Source organism: Pagrus major, chromosome 12 (genome assembly GCF_040436345.1).
Source record: "Pagrus major chromosome 12, Pma_NU_1.0".
NCBI lineage: Eukaryota > Metazoa > Chordata > Actinopteri > Spariformes > Sparidae > Pagrus > Pagrus major.
The window spans coordinates 19,878,933-19,896,003 of record NC_133226.1 but is presented as its reverse complement, the minus strand read 5'-3'; the positions used below and the strand labels follow the sequence as shown (position 1 = coordinate 19,896,003).

General features: G+C 42.8%; 1 protein-coding gene across 4 annotated transcripts in view; it reads left to right on the top strand.

Annotated features, from left to right (window-relative positions):
* The first annotated feature begins 1,202 nt into the window (after nt 1-1,202).
* Nucleotides 1,203-17,071, top strand: part of ntng2b (netrin g2b) — a 69,661-nt gene continuing 53,792 nt past the window's right edge. For all 4 annotated transcript variants that reach the window (XM_073478186.1, XM_073478185.1, XM_073478183.1 and 1 more), the window contains exons 1-2: nt 1,203-1,567; nt 15,149-15,792. In XM_073478186.1, coding sequence (XP_073334287.1) covers nt 1,349-1,567; nt 15,149-15,792 — 863 coding nt within the window. In that variant the 5' untranslated portion in view covers nt 1,203-1,348. The remainder of the gene's footprint in view (nt 1,568-15,148; nt 15,793-17,071) is intronic.

Below are 17,071 nucleotides of genomic sequence, written 5' to 3'. Positions count from 1 at the left end.
ATTAATGACAGGATGCTGAAGTAAGACAGAATAATGAAAAGAGGCCCGTGAATCAGAAACTGCCAAGAAAATGACATTTGATCCGAGACAAGTTGATTTGTGAGCGTAATTACTCCTCGGGTTTTTGCGCATTTTCGCTTATACTAAAAAAGATCGGTGATGCAGGTTATTGAAAGTCTCTTTCTGATGGATATTTCTTGCAGTGCAACTATTATTTTTTTAAAAAACAACAACAACAAACAAAACATCTGTCCTGCTCTCCATCCCCTGCATTGAAGAGCTATAGGAGCAATTACAACTCTTGTACGCGCAGGCGGCACCCGGCAGCAGCACGTGTTTTTACGCACAAGGCTCTCCACACGATGCGGCGCCTTAAAGTGCGTTTTTTAACCTGCAGCTCTTCATATTAAATATCAGCGAATGCACCGCGGATGAGAGGCGAGTTGAACCAAACTTGACTGGCTTTTTGACCAGTTTTCTGTGCCACACATTCGCTTTAAAGTTCTCCTCATATTCTGAAGACGAATGAGATGGTTTTTTTCCCACTCCCTGAGCTAAATTACAGCCAATTACTAGAGCATAATTAAGGAGTTAATTATGGCACAAAATAAGAACGCAACCCGCTCATCCACATGTATATTTCAAACACTGACATTAAACTTTTATTCATGCAAAAGAAAATCAACTTTACTCACAAGCTGAGCTCTGGAAAATATCTGTCTTGCGTTTATTGTTTGATTGAGGATGTAGTGAGTCGATTCCTCATCACACTAACTCCCTCCTTCTCTCACATTTGTCCTCATTTCGCCCCCCCAGGACAATCAGTGGAGCTCGGCCAGTGCGAAACGTCCAATGGATATACCTGAAGACGCAGCAGCCTCTCCTTCGTCCTCCCCGACCCGCAGCTCCACTGTTTCCCCGCAGGACACCGCTCTCTGAGACATGGACACGCGTTGATATCTCCCACCCAACTCCCAGCAAACACTATGGTTAAAGTGTATGCCGAGATTAATCTCTGTCACATTATCCGCCTCTCCACCCACCGCCCATCATCCTCAGGAAACCAGCCGTCAAAACAAGAAAGCGTCCCTCTCTCGGCTCTCTGGGGGCCGTCGATATTTGTGAAGAGACACTGAGCGCCAAGTGTTCTCCTGTCATTTAAAAAGCCTGGAGGCGAGTTGTGTCAATTTACCTGCCTCCTCCCCATTTCACAGTGTACAGCAGTATGGTGGCAGGGATGTCCACTGTTTCCTCATGATCACCGCTCCATGCGCCTCACCTCTCCTCTGAGCTCCGTGGCCCCCTCACCCTGCGCCGGACCCGGCTCCAACCACCCTCCCAGCCTGCCATGCTCCTCCAGGCCGTGTTTCTGCTGCTGCTGCGCTGCTTGGCCTCCACTCTGGGCCAGTACGAACTGTGCAAGTCCCTGGTGAGCACGGATGAGGGCTCGGTGTGGGAGCAGTACGCGTGCCAGCCGAAAACCGCGTCCATGAAAGACCACATGCGGATCAAGGTGGACCCGCCCGGGATCACGTGTGGGAACCCGCCAGAGAGGTTCTGCACGCTGGTGAGTTCTTTTATACCTTTTATAAATAACTTTAAAATGGACAGAAGTGTGCACACGTGCTCCACACTCATTTATAAATAGTTAAAAGTAAGAAAAGAAAAAAAGTTGAAACTATGTATCTAAAAATCAACAAGATCACAAGGTCATGCAGTTAAGCTGACTTGTGACAACAGTGAAAAGTAATGACCCACAAAAAAAAGGTGTAATGTGAGAGCAGGGTTCACACTATAAAAGCTATAGGGATCTAAAAGGGATGACATAAGTGCAATGACTTGGCACAGCTCGACCTCCCTCAGAGAGCTCTGGAGGTGTTGTTTACATTAGCATGGACTTGGCAGCCTGGGATCCGGTTTTGATTCGGGCTTCCAGAGCACCTCACATTTCCCCCGGTAAAATGCATATAAGCAGGACCTTCTTAGTTCCAAGGACACTGAAGGGTGAGCTGGAGGAAAACTCGTTAAAATGTCTGCCACAGCAATATTTAACACACTTTAGCCTGCAGGCTAGTTCCCATCCCGGCTAATGCGAGTGTAATAATTTGAAATAAGGGTTATAAAATCATTGTAATCCTAAGAAGACTGCAATTAAGCTTCACCCCCCCCTCCCCCTCCTCCTGCCTCTTTCAGTGGAAAGTTTTATATTTGACTCACCGTATGTGTGAGACAGCAAGTTCGTCCTCTTGATGAACGTCCACTCGGCCAGTTGGCCAGAAGTGAAGGTGCCAGACCCGTCTCAACAGCCATGAGTCAAGAGCTCACAAAACGTGTTTGGAGAGACATCATATTATACCATCGTATCATGCTGTTAATTAGGTGTTGTTGGGGATTTGTTTCCTCTTTACAAACCACTGTCAAACCCAGTCTCCCTCCCTTCCTCTCACCGAGACTCATAACAGTAGGCCTACTTGAGGGTGGGGGTGGGGGTCATCTGACAGGAGCAGGAAAGGATACCCTGCTCCTTGGATACCTAATGGTTAATGATTTGTTTAATGTAGAAGTAGCGGAAACCACTGTCGTCTCGAGAAAGCTTCTCCGATGACTCGTCTTGAGACGGGAGACGGACGGAGGCGAGGAGTAGGTGGGGGGGAGAATTGAAGAGAAATGCTCGCTGCCATAACGTATTGACGTCTGCCCCCTAATGGCCCCGGCCTGGAAACTTCTATAACTATGTTTCTGAGTGAGCAATGATGAAATATTGATGGGCTCCTTAATGGGCTTCCTTACAAGGGTTGGCCAGCGTCGCTCCATCCCGTGGATCCAGAGTGCACTGCTCGGGCTGGTGAGAGAGGGGGAAATAAAAGAGAGAGGGGCAGAGGGCGGGACAGGAAGGAGCCTGGGCTTAGTCAGCACTTTTGCATCGGACGGGGTCTTTATAGTGGAAGGTTCTGGTTCTCCTCAGGTCATCTGGCGCGGTGGGGATTGTAGCAGGCCCCCTAGTGCTCCGGCTGAGAGTGAAGGAGGTGCGAGATGAAAGTTTGCTTGAGAAGCGAGGAACGTCAGACATGAGGTCTTCAGGTTCATTTTCTTTCAGGTTCATTTTTGAGCAAAAGAAATCGCTTTTCTAGAATGTAATGATCCACATTGTTGCATTTTTGCAATGAGGTATTTTTGGGTAAAAAAATCACTCAGCATCAACAAATATTTACCCAACTTAGACTTCAGCTGGGAATCAAGGCCATTAAATCTCCTCTGTCTGTGTTTCGGACCTGTCAGCTGAGCGTTAGTTGAGGGTTATTGGTATACAGATCATTTATTTTCAGGCAAGCAGCATTCCCCCCCCCCCCCCTCCTTCCTCTTGCCCCCGGATTTGGCAGCTTTACAGAAAAGCCAGTTTCTTATCTAATTGGTGTACATTTACATTCACTCATTCAGCAATCCCACAAGTCAAGGGAAAGTCAGGGCACTGGAAAAAAAAAAATACTGCATCACCCAGTGCGCAGAGCTGCTCATCCTTATTAAGACTTGAGACATACTGCGGAAGATGCAAAATCATTTTTTCCCCCCCTCTCGCACCCTATGAGTGTTACAGTGTGTTCCTAAAAACTATGGTGGAATTCACTTTTTTGGGGGGTTTTGATGTTGAGGCTTACTGTAGCTTCCTCCGCTTGCATTGGTTTACAGTAGTTTTTGGTCCTCCATCTCCACAGGGATGCATTTTTTTTTCCCACTCTATTTATCTCTCTTGTTTTCTGGGAATGCAGCATCCTTTCTCCTCAGCCAAACAGGCCAGCATGTTGGCTTCTTTCAACATGACGGGCTTCCAGCACTTTGACAAAGATGCTACTGTCACTAGTGCTGTGTTAGGAGCCTCAGTAGTTTCTTTGTAGTTTCTCCGTATGATAGCTACTATAGAGTCTCAGCTCGCGGTTGAGGATGATGGAGTAAGGAGGTTTGAGGGAGGGTGAGGCGGTGTGTTGCAGAGGGGGGATAGCTAATGATGAGGGAGAGGTGAGGAAGATCCAAGCTTAGCTAAGCAGAAAGATGAAATCAGACCACAGTTCCACAGTAGTACACACACTGTCGGTATGAAAATGCTGCATTCAAAAAGCTCTCGCCGTGCTGTTGTTTGTTATTTCGTTTTTTGGTTTTGAACCGAAACCTTCAATCAACCGTCTCTCTCGGGGCCAAGAACAGAGAGCAGCCGAATGCAAATGGGATGTGTGCAGGAATGTACAGTGTGCTGTGACGTTAACGCCGACCAGCAGGGGTGTGTGAAACGTGTGCACGAGTTGGCCGACCGCGCACGGTAGTATGTCTTAGAAAGACAACAAAAAAAAAAGACACACCTTCCTGTTCCACAACACGTTTGCCCGTTTTAGAAGGTAGAAATCAGCCAGCTCTAAAAATAGACATGAGAAGAGAGAGAAGCCGCGCAGCAGCGGAAGGGGAGCAGGCAGGAAGGGGAGGAAGATGGCAGCTGGTAGCGTGGATCAGTGCTTCCCAGACTGGGCCTATGGCCATACTTCATACTCCCTGCCCAGTGTAGCCCTGCCAGGCCCGCTGGCCTGCCCTGCCCAGCAGTGGGCCATCAAGGCCAATGCAAAAGGGCCACTCACACCCAGTAGTGGGCCATCCCTGATGCACCTCCCTGGGGTGAAAGCTAGCCCAGGTGGCCAGTGTCCTAATAAAACACCCTCGGAGGTGAATTTGGGCGCAGCGTGAGCAGGTTTGACAGTGCGGGGCATAATTAACGAAGGGAACAGAGAGAAAGAAACAGACAGCGAAAGAGAGCGACAGAAAGAGTGGCTGTATGAACAAGGGAGGTGGGGGAGGGTGTAGTGATGTAATGGCATGGCTTGCTTCCCCATTAGGACACAGTTGAAAGTGATCAGAGTGTGTTTAGATGTGTTGGCAGAACGGGGGGATGGTTATAAGTGAGATTTATCCGTCACTGAGGTGATACTAAGAGGGATTGGCCGCAGGGGCTTAGACAGCCTGAGGTGAACTTAGCAAACCGCCTTGCTGTTCAAGACCAGAGACCATATGTAGAGAAACTTCAGAGCCAGTGTTTGTGTGTGTGTTTGTACATGTGTGAGATAGACCGGTTACAGCATTTGAGTAATAATTCAGGGAAAGGGAAATTTGTCAACTTGGTTGTTATCATATTTGTGTCCCTTGTGAATACTGCTCACTATAAATTTTTTACTTACCTCCTCCGTTGTAGACATTTAGGGAATACAGACAAGAATGTGGAGCGCAAGTCTTTTTGCTTTCCAACAAAACTTCAATGCAGCAGAATCCATCTCAGAGATACAGACAGAAAAAAGTCCCCTGGAAGTGCCTGTAGATAAGTATTTGAGATGATTTCTGTTGTGTCGAAAGCCGTAGGAGACTCAAACTCTTTGTCACTATTAAAATCGTTCCTGCTGTAGAATCCCCCAAATTTCCAAGACGGAGGTGGTGAGTGGAAATGTGGACTAAAAGAAGAACCATCTTAATTGGGGCAAGAAGCATGAGTCTCTTACAGCTTTTCAAATAACTTGAAATCAACTGAAATCCTCTCAAATACTTCTCTGCGACAATTTCTAGAGGTATGCTGTCTGTGTTTACTTTCAGTCGGACTCAAAGACAAATGTTTGATTTCTGTTGATTTAACACTTTCTGTAAAATCGGAAGGAGAAACACAATTATTGCCCCAGTTGTTATTGTTCTTCCTGGAGTCTGCGTTTCCTACAAATGTGTACAACAGACGTTGCAGGTACCAAGGGACCAAAATAGGATAACACCCAGGCTGACAACACCAGAATTTTTCCTTTAACACCTCTAACGCAGCTTCTCAATTAAAGGGGAAGACCGCTGGTTTTGAACGTCAAAGTGTGTTTACAGGTTTGGGGAGTTCTACTGCATGTGTTAAAAAAAAAAAAAGTTGTTTATAGCCTTTTGTGGCTCCAGAGGAAGCTGTGTGTACTCTGAAGACTACAAGTGTTAACGTTTTAAAAATCTGGGGTTGTGGAGTTGGAAACGATGCTATCACGATACGTTGCCCTTGTGCAATCCGATATCGGACCAATCGCGTTTTAGTAATGTCAGAGCTTAGCGATTTAAGGGGAAAGACCAGACAAATACACACTTGGGAGAGTGTGTAACACTGTGTAACATTGTGAAAGGGTCTAATTTAAAGGTGCGTTATGTAAGAAATGCCTCACCTGTCGAATTCATGCTCAAAACAAATAAAGTGCAGCATAACACCACAGTAACTGCAAACTGCTGCTAACCATAGCTGCCATTAGCCGATGACCAAGTATTTTTGTTGTCCAAACCTAACCAAACAGCAACAGAAAACTGGAAAATAATATGTGAACTCGTGTGTAAGTGTAAAAATAACAATAACAGCATAATAATATATTCCAAACAGAATTTGGATACCTGGTTTCCTAAGTGAGAGTCCTATACGTAACCCACTCAACTACAACAGCACCACAACAATTGCGTCATGAAGTCAAATTGTCAGCGGGATCTGTTCAGAGCGGCTGCATGTTTTAATAAAAATGTCAATGTTTAGTCCTGGTGTATCGGTAGCGTATCGCAAGAGGAAGCAATACTTAATATTCCTGTATCAACGTTTCTTCCCACCCCTTTTTAAGAAACACAGAAAGTACAAGATAATATAAAGATTTCTGTTGCACAGTCCACATCCCAGTTGTCTCAAAGCTTTAAATCCTTTTCCAGACCGCCTGCCTCTCTTTATCTGCGTCCTCCTCCTTTGTAATTGGTTTAGATTTAATAACAGACATCAATAAAAGATAATAGCTTTTACCTGAATTCACCTCATCAGAGGACTTCAAGAAAAAAAAACAACTCTCGCTGAACTCCTCTGTCAGTGTATCTGCTGGAAGTATTACCTGAAGTTCCTAATATAACTCGTCCGGGTCCGACTGTGGTGATCTTACGTGGACGAGCCCTGCTGGTGTCCTTCTTCTCTCCTCCTCCGGCACAATCACACTTTCCTACAGTAAACATTTACTTCGGCTTGCACGCTCGCACACCGACATAAACAACACCCACCCACGCAAACACACACACCTAAGACACATTTACACCTGCTGACTGCTGTTTGGTTCTCAGCGAGACGTTTTACAGCGAGCGAATAATCACTGTTTCAGGTAATTAAAGTGAAATTATATGATTTGCAATTCTATACATGCATGAACACACAATTCAGGCTACACACACACACACACACACACACACACACACACACACATACCATCTTCACTCGGGGAAACAGGAATCTCCAGTATGATGATGACCGTCGCCAAAATAAAAGATTAACGTTATAAGTGAAAAAGCAATATCCCTTTCTCTTCCCCTCTGTGGCCTTTTTAATGGGAAGGTCATTTCATTTGATGTTTCTCCAAAACAAAATAAATTGTGTTCTCTGAGTGTGTGTCCCTACCTTTTATTCCCCTTGCTGGCAATATAACTTAGAAACTTCTATAAGTGGAGGAAGAAATAAAGCAGAGAGAGAGGGCGAGGAAATATTTTGAGGGGGACAGAAATGGTCATAAAAGCGAGGGATGAGGGGAGGAAGGAGTTTTCTTCGTGCTTTATTTCTGTGTAAATGCATAGCAGCAGCTTGCTATTTCTGTAAGCTACCAGTGATCAGTAAAATAACTCACTTCTAAACTGATGTTTGTGCAAGATCATTTTTCAGGAGGTCATTTTTTTAGCTGCAGTTTCACATCGGTCTCCGAAGCCCGCAGCACAAGGCAAAAACTTTAGCACTGGAGGAGTTATTAATGAGAATCACATTGTTATCCCACAAGTGAAAACAAGGAAGTCACTCATAGGCAGCGGCGTCATGGCGGCTGTTGTTGTGGAGACAGGATCCCAGCGAGGATAATTGCTGGAGGGGCTTAGCAGTGCGGGCCACCTGCCGCAGCAGTTGGCCAGGATCTGTATGTGAGTCTGTGTGCGTGTCTGTGTGAGAGTGTGTTTGCGGGTGTGTGTGTATCCTGGCATAGATATATACTGGGCCAGGGCAGCGTAGTGGCAGGAGGCCGAGTGGGATAAGGAGGACAGGGCACACAAAGGGCTTAAACATAACCTTGTGCGTAAGTCTCTCGTGGGGGATAAAAAAAAAAAAAAATCTTCCAGCGTATATTACTGTACATATCACCTCTACTGTAGCTAATCCTAATGGGCTCGGAGGGGTCAGAGCAGACTGATGAACGGCAGTGTGCAGCTTTTTGACCCGACACTCTAATCCAACAAGACGTAAAAAAATATTGTATTGATCCTCGCTTCTCGTCTGGTTTAGTGGATTCGCCTTCACACAAACACACTTCAGGAGCGAGCCTATCCAGAGTTGTGTGTGTTGTATCTGGGACAGTGTGACAGTGAGATCATTTTCAATAGGATTTGTAGGTTGAGGGTCATCCTCAGAACAACAGCCTACTAATCCAGTCCCGTGTGTGTGAACGTGTGTCTGGACTCAGGTCACGGGATGCACTAATGGAGGGATACAAAAGCGGCAGGGACACTATCGCTGGAAAAGCCACTTAGTACAGATCCTACTTCAAATATGTGTTTACATTCTATTATTGTTTCAAGTCCCCCTCCAGTCAGAAATGAGCTTCTCCTCTTGTTCCTACAGTTGAGTGTGATGTATGTGCCGAAATTGACACTAGAGGACTGTTTTCACATGCAATGCTAAAGGCAATCTTCTCTGCGCTCACTGAAAATCTTCACTTTACAGTGAAGATGGAGACATCTTGTGTCGAGCAGTTAAACTTGTATATTCATATATTCTAGGATATTAATGAGAGGGAATAAATGGGGGGAAAGGAATAGGTGCTATTTTGGGGTCTGGGTCCATGAAATGTTTTTTTTCTGGCAGATGAGCGGTGGCTTGGGAGCACTTGGTTGAAGCTCTTGTGCGGTGGGAGAAAAAAATGCTGCATGTTGGTTTTGATTGATATTAGCTAATGCTATGGTAACAGAAGGCTGACTACACAGCTAACAACAAGTTTACATCAATGTCCAGACGAGCTGCTCCGACAAATCGACTTTTTCTGTCACTGATGATAGTTTCTGTCAGATAAAACTCAGGATAGACAGACACAGCCAGAGGAAGCTTCTCCTCCATTTTCTTGGTTGTCAGGGTGATGGGTAACGTGTCCCGCCCAATCTTATATGTGATTGATATCAGGAAAAACTGTGACGACCCCAGTGCTTTTCCCCAAAGCTGAGAGTGTCCACACAAAAAAAGGGGAAGCACTCTGAAAAGAGATACTGGTACAAAAACCATGTCAGACACACATGAGATAATTTTTATAAGCCTTTACACATGTGTTTAAGTTAACATCGGACTATGCTAAGGTTATATTTCTGTTTCTATTATCATGCCTTAAAGTGTTAGAGTACCGTTTTATTGTTGTAGTTCAGGATAGGTGATAATGCCGTTTTAGTGCACATGAACTAAAAAAAGGTTTGAAGGACATGGTGCTTATAAGATGCAGAGAAGTCAGTGAAGGTTCGGATTGACACGAGTTGTTGATGGTGTGCTGAGATGATGTAATCATAATATAATTAATATTTAAATAAACCCTCGTTCAAGTTGAATCGGACTTTGACAGATGACGTGTAACTGCTTAACTGAAGTGCGTTTCAAAAGGTATTCTCTTTTCATCGCTTCGTTTGGTTTCTGGTTTACGTTATGTAAGGATTGTGTACTGATGATGCAGTAAAGTAATTATGTTGTATGAAAAATGAGTAGGATTAGATCATTTTACTTCTTCCTCCTCCTGTTTGAATACGTGGTGATGTGATTGAAACAAACAAGCCATTTCTAATTTATTTGTAAAATCTTGCTTTCATGCGGACTATATTGAATGCAAGTGATGGTCGCTATGCTAAGTGTAAGTTTCCTTGATTACAGCAACTTTAGCTCCGCTGTTAGGACTGTGTTGTTGCAGTCCTTCCGTCCGTGTAAACAAATTCTGCTCTCAGTAGTTTGGAGAAACGGGCTTCAGTGGATGTAGTTTGTTTTTTAATAATAACAACGTTGCTACTCAGTAGTCTCTCTGCCAAACAGTGGTTGTAACCATAGTGGCTTTATGACTCTATTAAGCTATTCAAGTTAGCTGGTAAAAATTCCTGTATTTTTCATATTGCAAAACAATCACAGAAAACTAAAATATGGTAATGCATATGCTGTGCAGCCCTAGTTTCTGAACTTTTCACAATGCATTTATCCTGTAAGCATCCGAATAATATCCAAGTACGAGGTTGAAGACAACAATGCAGGTTCAGCACTATAACCGTTTGCTACGACACAATTTGTCACATTTTTACATTTAATAGATAACAATTTATGTAAATAATGATGGCACCGTTACCGAGTTTGCCTCGGTTTTCTTTCAGTTTGCTTCTGCTTCTCCAACAGTATGATGATTTGACGGGTTGGGTAGTTTACTGGAAATCTCTTTACTGTGAGGTCACCGGCATTAAACACATGCGACTGACAAAGATCAATTGTGAGTACAAGAACTGTGAATTGAATTCAGTGGAGCGCAGGTCAAAACAAGTTACCCTGCAGACTAAGAGGCAGAGGAACTTGAAGCATGGTAAAATTGGCCTGTACAACGGTAAACAGTAGCTTTCCACTTTAAAAGAGCTGCTGACTTTCACTATTACCCCCTTCATCTAATTCTCATTACCTTTTCCGGTTGCAGTTGTTTATAGGCATTGTAGATTATCATCCTAAGTGTGTTTGCGCTGACAGTGATCTCTATCTGAGTCAGTGCAACGGAGATAATTGGGTTATCAGATAGAGAACAATGCTATCCCATGCTACTGTTCCAGTGAGGAGAGAGAGAGATAGATTGATAATCAGCAGTTTTTTTTTTTCTTTTTCTTTTGGTACACAGATCCTGTAGTCTCACTGCTGCGTCTTCACATGCATTACGATCCTGTATCTCCTGTGCCGTACAGCTTCCCTCAGCACCGGCTCAGCGTTTGCTTATGTTTGGAGTTTTCCCACTCTGCGTTGTCACCATAAATCAGATGATTTATAATCTCAGCCTCGCAGGATTGTAACTTTTGCTTTTGTTATTAGACCACTGGAGTGGATTTGACTGACTGCTCACTTTCCCTCGGTACAGTCCAATGACTCTACTCAAAAGGCAGAACTGTCGGCAGATGCCGCTTCTTGGCAGTAGATGTGAAAAAGTCTGAAAAGAAGCGGTGACACACGATCTTCGCTTGCACAGTACGTCGATATTATGCAGTATTGCTTTCACGTTAGAGCTTGCATCATAAAGGAGAAACTGCTGATACTTCACCCGAAATCTTTTGAGTATTGAACAATCAGCTTTTGTACAGGCTTGAAATGTGGCTGTAGAAAGTTTGGTCAGCTTGTGTTCATGTTAGGACTGCAATGCAATGGAAAAGTATTGTAACATCCATAGAATCTACTAAAACCGCTTTACAATCCACTTCTCCATTTCCCATCTGTTTGCTCAGTATGTAACAAACACGAAATATGGCTAAACACATAACTAGCATTTGTGCGTTGGTTTGCCTGTGTTAGAGCCTCCTGCTGACTACAGCTGCCATTTTCTATCAAGGATGAAACTACAGACTATTTACAACCACCTTAAAAGTCTACGTGGGTTGACTGTTTGATACTCGAAAGATTTTGGGGAATATCACTTTCAAATCAACGTGAAATTTAATTCTGCTGTGTTGAGCTTTAAGTATTTTGGTGTAACTTTAGCATCTTAATCATACAGTAGCTATAATTTGATCATGGCTGAGAAGGCAGCAATTATTCCAAGTTAATTTTATGCATCGCTCCAATCAGAGTAAGCATAAATCAGCATTAAACATTTCATTCAAAGCTTTGTCTTTTTAAAAATGTCCTTGAGTCTGTTGTTTGATATGGTTTAGAAATCTTTAGAAATCATCAAGGAAAAAGCACATTAATGAAAACTATTCACATCAAGTATATTTATCAAGCTGCTAAATGTGAATTTGGGACTAAAAGGTTTATGTAGGAATTGGCCACCTGTCAAATTTGTACTCCAAACAAATAGGGGGCAGCATATCACCACTATCTGCTCCTAACTGTAGCTCGCATTAGCTAGTTAGCTCAGTTAGCCATGCATCTAGCAGTCCAGGCTGGAAGCTCAAAGCATGAGCCAATTCCCTGCTGTTTAATCATGAATTCCTATTAATATCATCAGATTGTTGTTGATTAATACAAATAAAATGAACTTAAATTTAATTCACATATAGATATTGATGGAGTAAATTGTAAGGGGCAGATGTAAGGTCTTTGATTGGCTGTTTCTGCTCTGAGCATACTTGTGCTCAATCACGTGATCACATGAGAGCTGCTCTTTAAGATTTAATATTGCTCTCAGCTCTAAGTAGGAGTGAGTCGCCGTAGAAAGCAATGTGTCTTTTTATTCGCTTTCAGCCAAGAACCTTTCTACTCCAGAACTGACTACAAAGTAAAACAGGATGTGTTTTGTGTTGAAACAATAAATAAAGTTTTTTAAAAGAGAAAAATTATGTAAACAAGTAAGTGTCATGCATTTCTTTGTCACATGCAGGTCAAATGTTAAAAGTTTTAGTGCCTCGCTCAGCTAAATATTTGATGTCACTGGGGCTTAGATTCGAGCCTTTACTTCACCTACTTTTCCTCAAACTACTTTTTGTCATTTCCTCTTTGACATATATTATTCAAATTTCTAAAAATATTCCAAAAATAATCACTGGAGTCAATCTGCTTTTTTTCTGTCATTATTGTTGTCAACATAATTTCCATTACCTCACCAAACAGCATATCAAGATCCTCATCTCTGGTCGCCTTTTTCTTAAACACTACAATTAGAATTAGTAATAACATCGAGAGCAGAAAATAATAAAAGGAACAAAAACAAAGAAGAAACGGGAGAGGAGGAAGAGGAGGTGGAGGTGGGAGAAAAAAGAAGGATATTTTAAGACATACTCTGCACTCCATCAAGAGCTTGTTAGGCTGAATGCAATAAAATTCAGAGAGACTATTGGATTCCCATTAAATAAAAGAAAGATAACATCAGCTATAAAATTTAATTACTACAAGTTGAGAAAACAGGTCAGGAGGTCGGACACAGAGTCGACTGGAAATGTCACAGGTAATTCTAAATCAAAATAAATAAAACGATAAGTAAAATAATCAGTAAATACATGAAAATGGGTGGATTTTTCAAGTAATCCAACAAATGTGTAGAGTGAGGTTTAATGAAATAAGCCGGCAGCTGTGTAAGATGAATACTTGGTCGAATAATACAAAAAATGACCCTTTGATACGACGACTGAAATATCGTGGAAAATAATAACCAGTCTAATTAGTACATCCTGGGGGCATGTGGAGCCTTTTGAATGTGATACAATCTAAACAGCGTTGCAGCTGCATTTTGCAAATTAAGCACCATGAGAGATGACTGTGAGGATCTCTGGGATTTCTTTGTGCAAATATTTAACTTCTGTGGAGATGTGGATGTCAGACAACTGGCTTACAACAGTAAGCTGCGTCAATTTTATTGAAATGTCTGCAAATGTCTCAATATGACGAGCCAGCGAGCGAGGAATTAGGGATTCAGGGAACTGGAAATCTAGAAAGTTATTTGAAGTTTTGTGGAGGGCTGAGAAAACTCTGGATGTAGGTCACGGGAGGTACGGGACCTGACATTTTTCTGGAACGTGGAAATGCAGGAACATGAATGAAAAAATAATGAATTTGCCTTGTTGGTAGAAAAGGACGATGAGCCGCCTGAAATCTCCAAACACAGAGTGAAAGGCCTTTCCTAGTGCAGGTATAAAAGGGGCCCGTACTCCTCTGCGAGCGTGTGAATAATCCCGTTGACTTCTGAGTTCTGTAGAGGGGCAGCGGCTTGAAAGTCTTGGCATCAGTAGAAGAGGAGGATCAATTCTCTGGAGTTAAAAGTGCAGCGGCACTCTGCTGTCTATGCAAAGACAGTGATGATGCACAATCCTCTTGACCTTCACACTTCCTGTTGTGTTGTTTGGCAAGTTAACTTTTAAGCTCTCTGTCCCTCTTGGCGAGAAGTTGAAGGCGCTCCTTTTTTTAGATACACACCACCCTTTGCAGGAACAATATGGATGTGTTTGTGGAGAGTCACAGACGCAGTAGAAAAACGACTGATATCAGAACACATAAAGGGCAACTTCTATACTTTACCTGCCTGGAAGGGGACTGGAGGAGGAAACACTTTAATTCCTTTGCTCAGAATACTGTTTAGAAACCTTGACTGAGAAACTGAGAGCTGAAGAATCGTCTGCAAGGTATTTTGTTGTCTCATTAATTGAGACATTATAGCTGAAATTACAGTCTGTTAGAGACTTGAATTGCACATGGGCATGCAGGCCATGGACCCCAGGGACCCAAAAAGGCCCCCATGTTCATTGTGTGGCAATTACTTTGCACCAATTTGATTAAATGCAATCATTTTTTTAAGGTGGCTCCAGCACTTGTAACCAATCATGTGTCAAAATTAATCTTTAACACCTTTATAACATTGGTTTATGTGATATTTATGTAATTAGTGTTGTAAAAAGTACCCAGGCACTCATACAAATAGTAAAAGAGTTACTCTGAGAGTATCGGATATTAAATGTACTTCAGTATTCTGGCAAAAAAATTTAGTTTGTAAAATGTAAAAGTGAATTATACATATATTTACATGCATGTATAAACCATATACTATGGGTTAAAAGATTGACAGATCTGATATTTTTATAGCAGAAATGGAAATAGTACCTCAAAATTGTACTTACATGTAAGAACAGCACTTGAAATATACTAAGTTACATACCGTCACTGTGTATAATATTGAGTTCACTAAAGTTACCATCAAGATTGGTTACTCTAAAAATGTATTCCGATACATTTACTAGTTACCTAAATTACGCAACAGGACACATACACAAAGAGGCCCCGTGGCCCCTCTGTGGCGTCACCTTTCCTTGAGTCTGTGACTTGTTTAGATAGCTGATCTAAAGGTCACTATCATTAGATTAATCCTCACACCCTGACTGATGTGTTGCTGCTCTGTCTTCATCTCTCTTGTAGGAGAACCCATACCTGTGCAGTGATGAGTGCGATGCCTCGAACCCAGACTTGGCCCACCCTCCTCAGCTGATGCAGGATCGTGAACGTAATGGCCTGATCACCTACTGGCAGACTGTGACATGGAGACGCCACCCAGAACCCCTGCTGGCCAACATCTCCATGGCCTGGAACAAGAGTCTGGAGCTCACAGATGACATCCAGATCACCTTTGAGTATGGTCGTCCTACCATCATGGTAATGGATAAGTCCATGGACCACGGACGCTCCTGGCAACCCTACCAGTTCTACGCTGACGACTGCATGGACGCCTTCAACATGCCACCCAAACGTGTGCGTGACCTTTCACCCGCCAACATCACACGGGTCATCTGCACCGAGCAGTACTCGCGCTGGGTCGGCTCCAAGAACGACAAGAATGTGAAGTTCGAGGTGCGGGCGCGCTTTGCTGTGTTTGCAGGACCGCGGCTACAGAACATGGACAGCCTGTACACTCGCATGGAAAGTATGAAGGGATTGAGGGACTTCTTCACCTTCACCAACCTTAGGTTGAGGCTTCTCAGGCCCGCCCTCGGAGGCACCTACGTCCAGAGAGATAACCTGCTCAAGTACTTCTATGCCATCTCAAACATCGAAGTACCTGCAAGGTGAGGGTCAAGGTTACATTTTTGAGGGACGCACATTTCATACATGTTTGCCTCGTTTTCAAAGAGAATTCACTCGGATCAAAACGGAACACTGCGATTAATTCTAAAACATGGTTTTTGTTTACACAAAACATTTACAAAATAAGGAAATGGGAGCTGTTTTATTCAGTTAAATGATAATTATGTTGTGTGAAAATCTCGCTGCATTCTTGCAAATCCCACATTTTCCCTAAAGGCCCATTTACACTATTTGGTCTGTTTAGACGAAAGCTGACAATCATGAGAAAAAAACGTGATAAAATCTTTGTCGTCAAACGAAAAGAGTGGTCCTGAATCACTCTATGAGACGAGTCTACCAACGGCAGAATCAGAGTTTCTCATAATGTCACTGCTGCTATGACCCACGTCGACAAACCAACCAATCAGAATACACAAGAAATAATGCAGTACACCAGCTGACGAGGCATTTTGTAAGTGCCCTTTTTGAATAATGTCCTGGCAAAAAAACACCAACAGGCAAAACAGAAGTTTGTGGGACTCTGGCAAAGGACAAAACATTGCAGAGGTTTGGAAGCTTGTTGACAGATTTAGTGCATTTTGAAAATAGATAAAGGACGCATATGTTGAATATCAGATCTGATAATTCATCGTCCTCAGTATAAAGTATATACATACATGTAAATGTATATATAATTTACTTTTTATTGCCAGAAAATTACTTTCGATATTTAATTTTATTTAACAACAGATACTTAAAGGCTTTTACTCAAGTACAATTCATATGGGTGACTTTCGCTTTTACCAAAATAATATTTTAACATGATATCTCTACTTTCACTCAAGTATGACTTTTGGGTACTTTTTACAAAACTGTAATTTACACAAGATAAAATATTACCAGTTTGTCCAAATCAGTAACAAATATAATATATGTAAAGCCATCATACTTTTAATCATAAAGCAACCTGCATATTGTTAAATGTCTCTTCTCAAATATATAGTAAAACCACCTGGTGATGAATATGCCCTCAGGTCTGGCATTCAAGCACACACACACACACACACGCAGTCACACACTCTGATTTGAGGGCGTTTCAAAACGACCCTATCTCTCTTAACATGAATCCTGGCCTGCCTGTCACCGGCCCGAGAGGACAATGATTAATGACAGAAACACGCGGCCTCGGTGGTCTAACGTAAACCGCCATCCACATTCTGCCGGGGGAGCCGGGAACCCTTACATGGCAACTTTGTGACAGTGAAGGATGCTCGGGCCGTC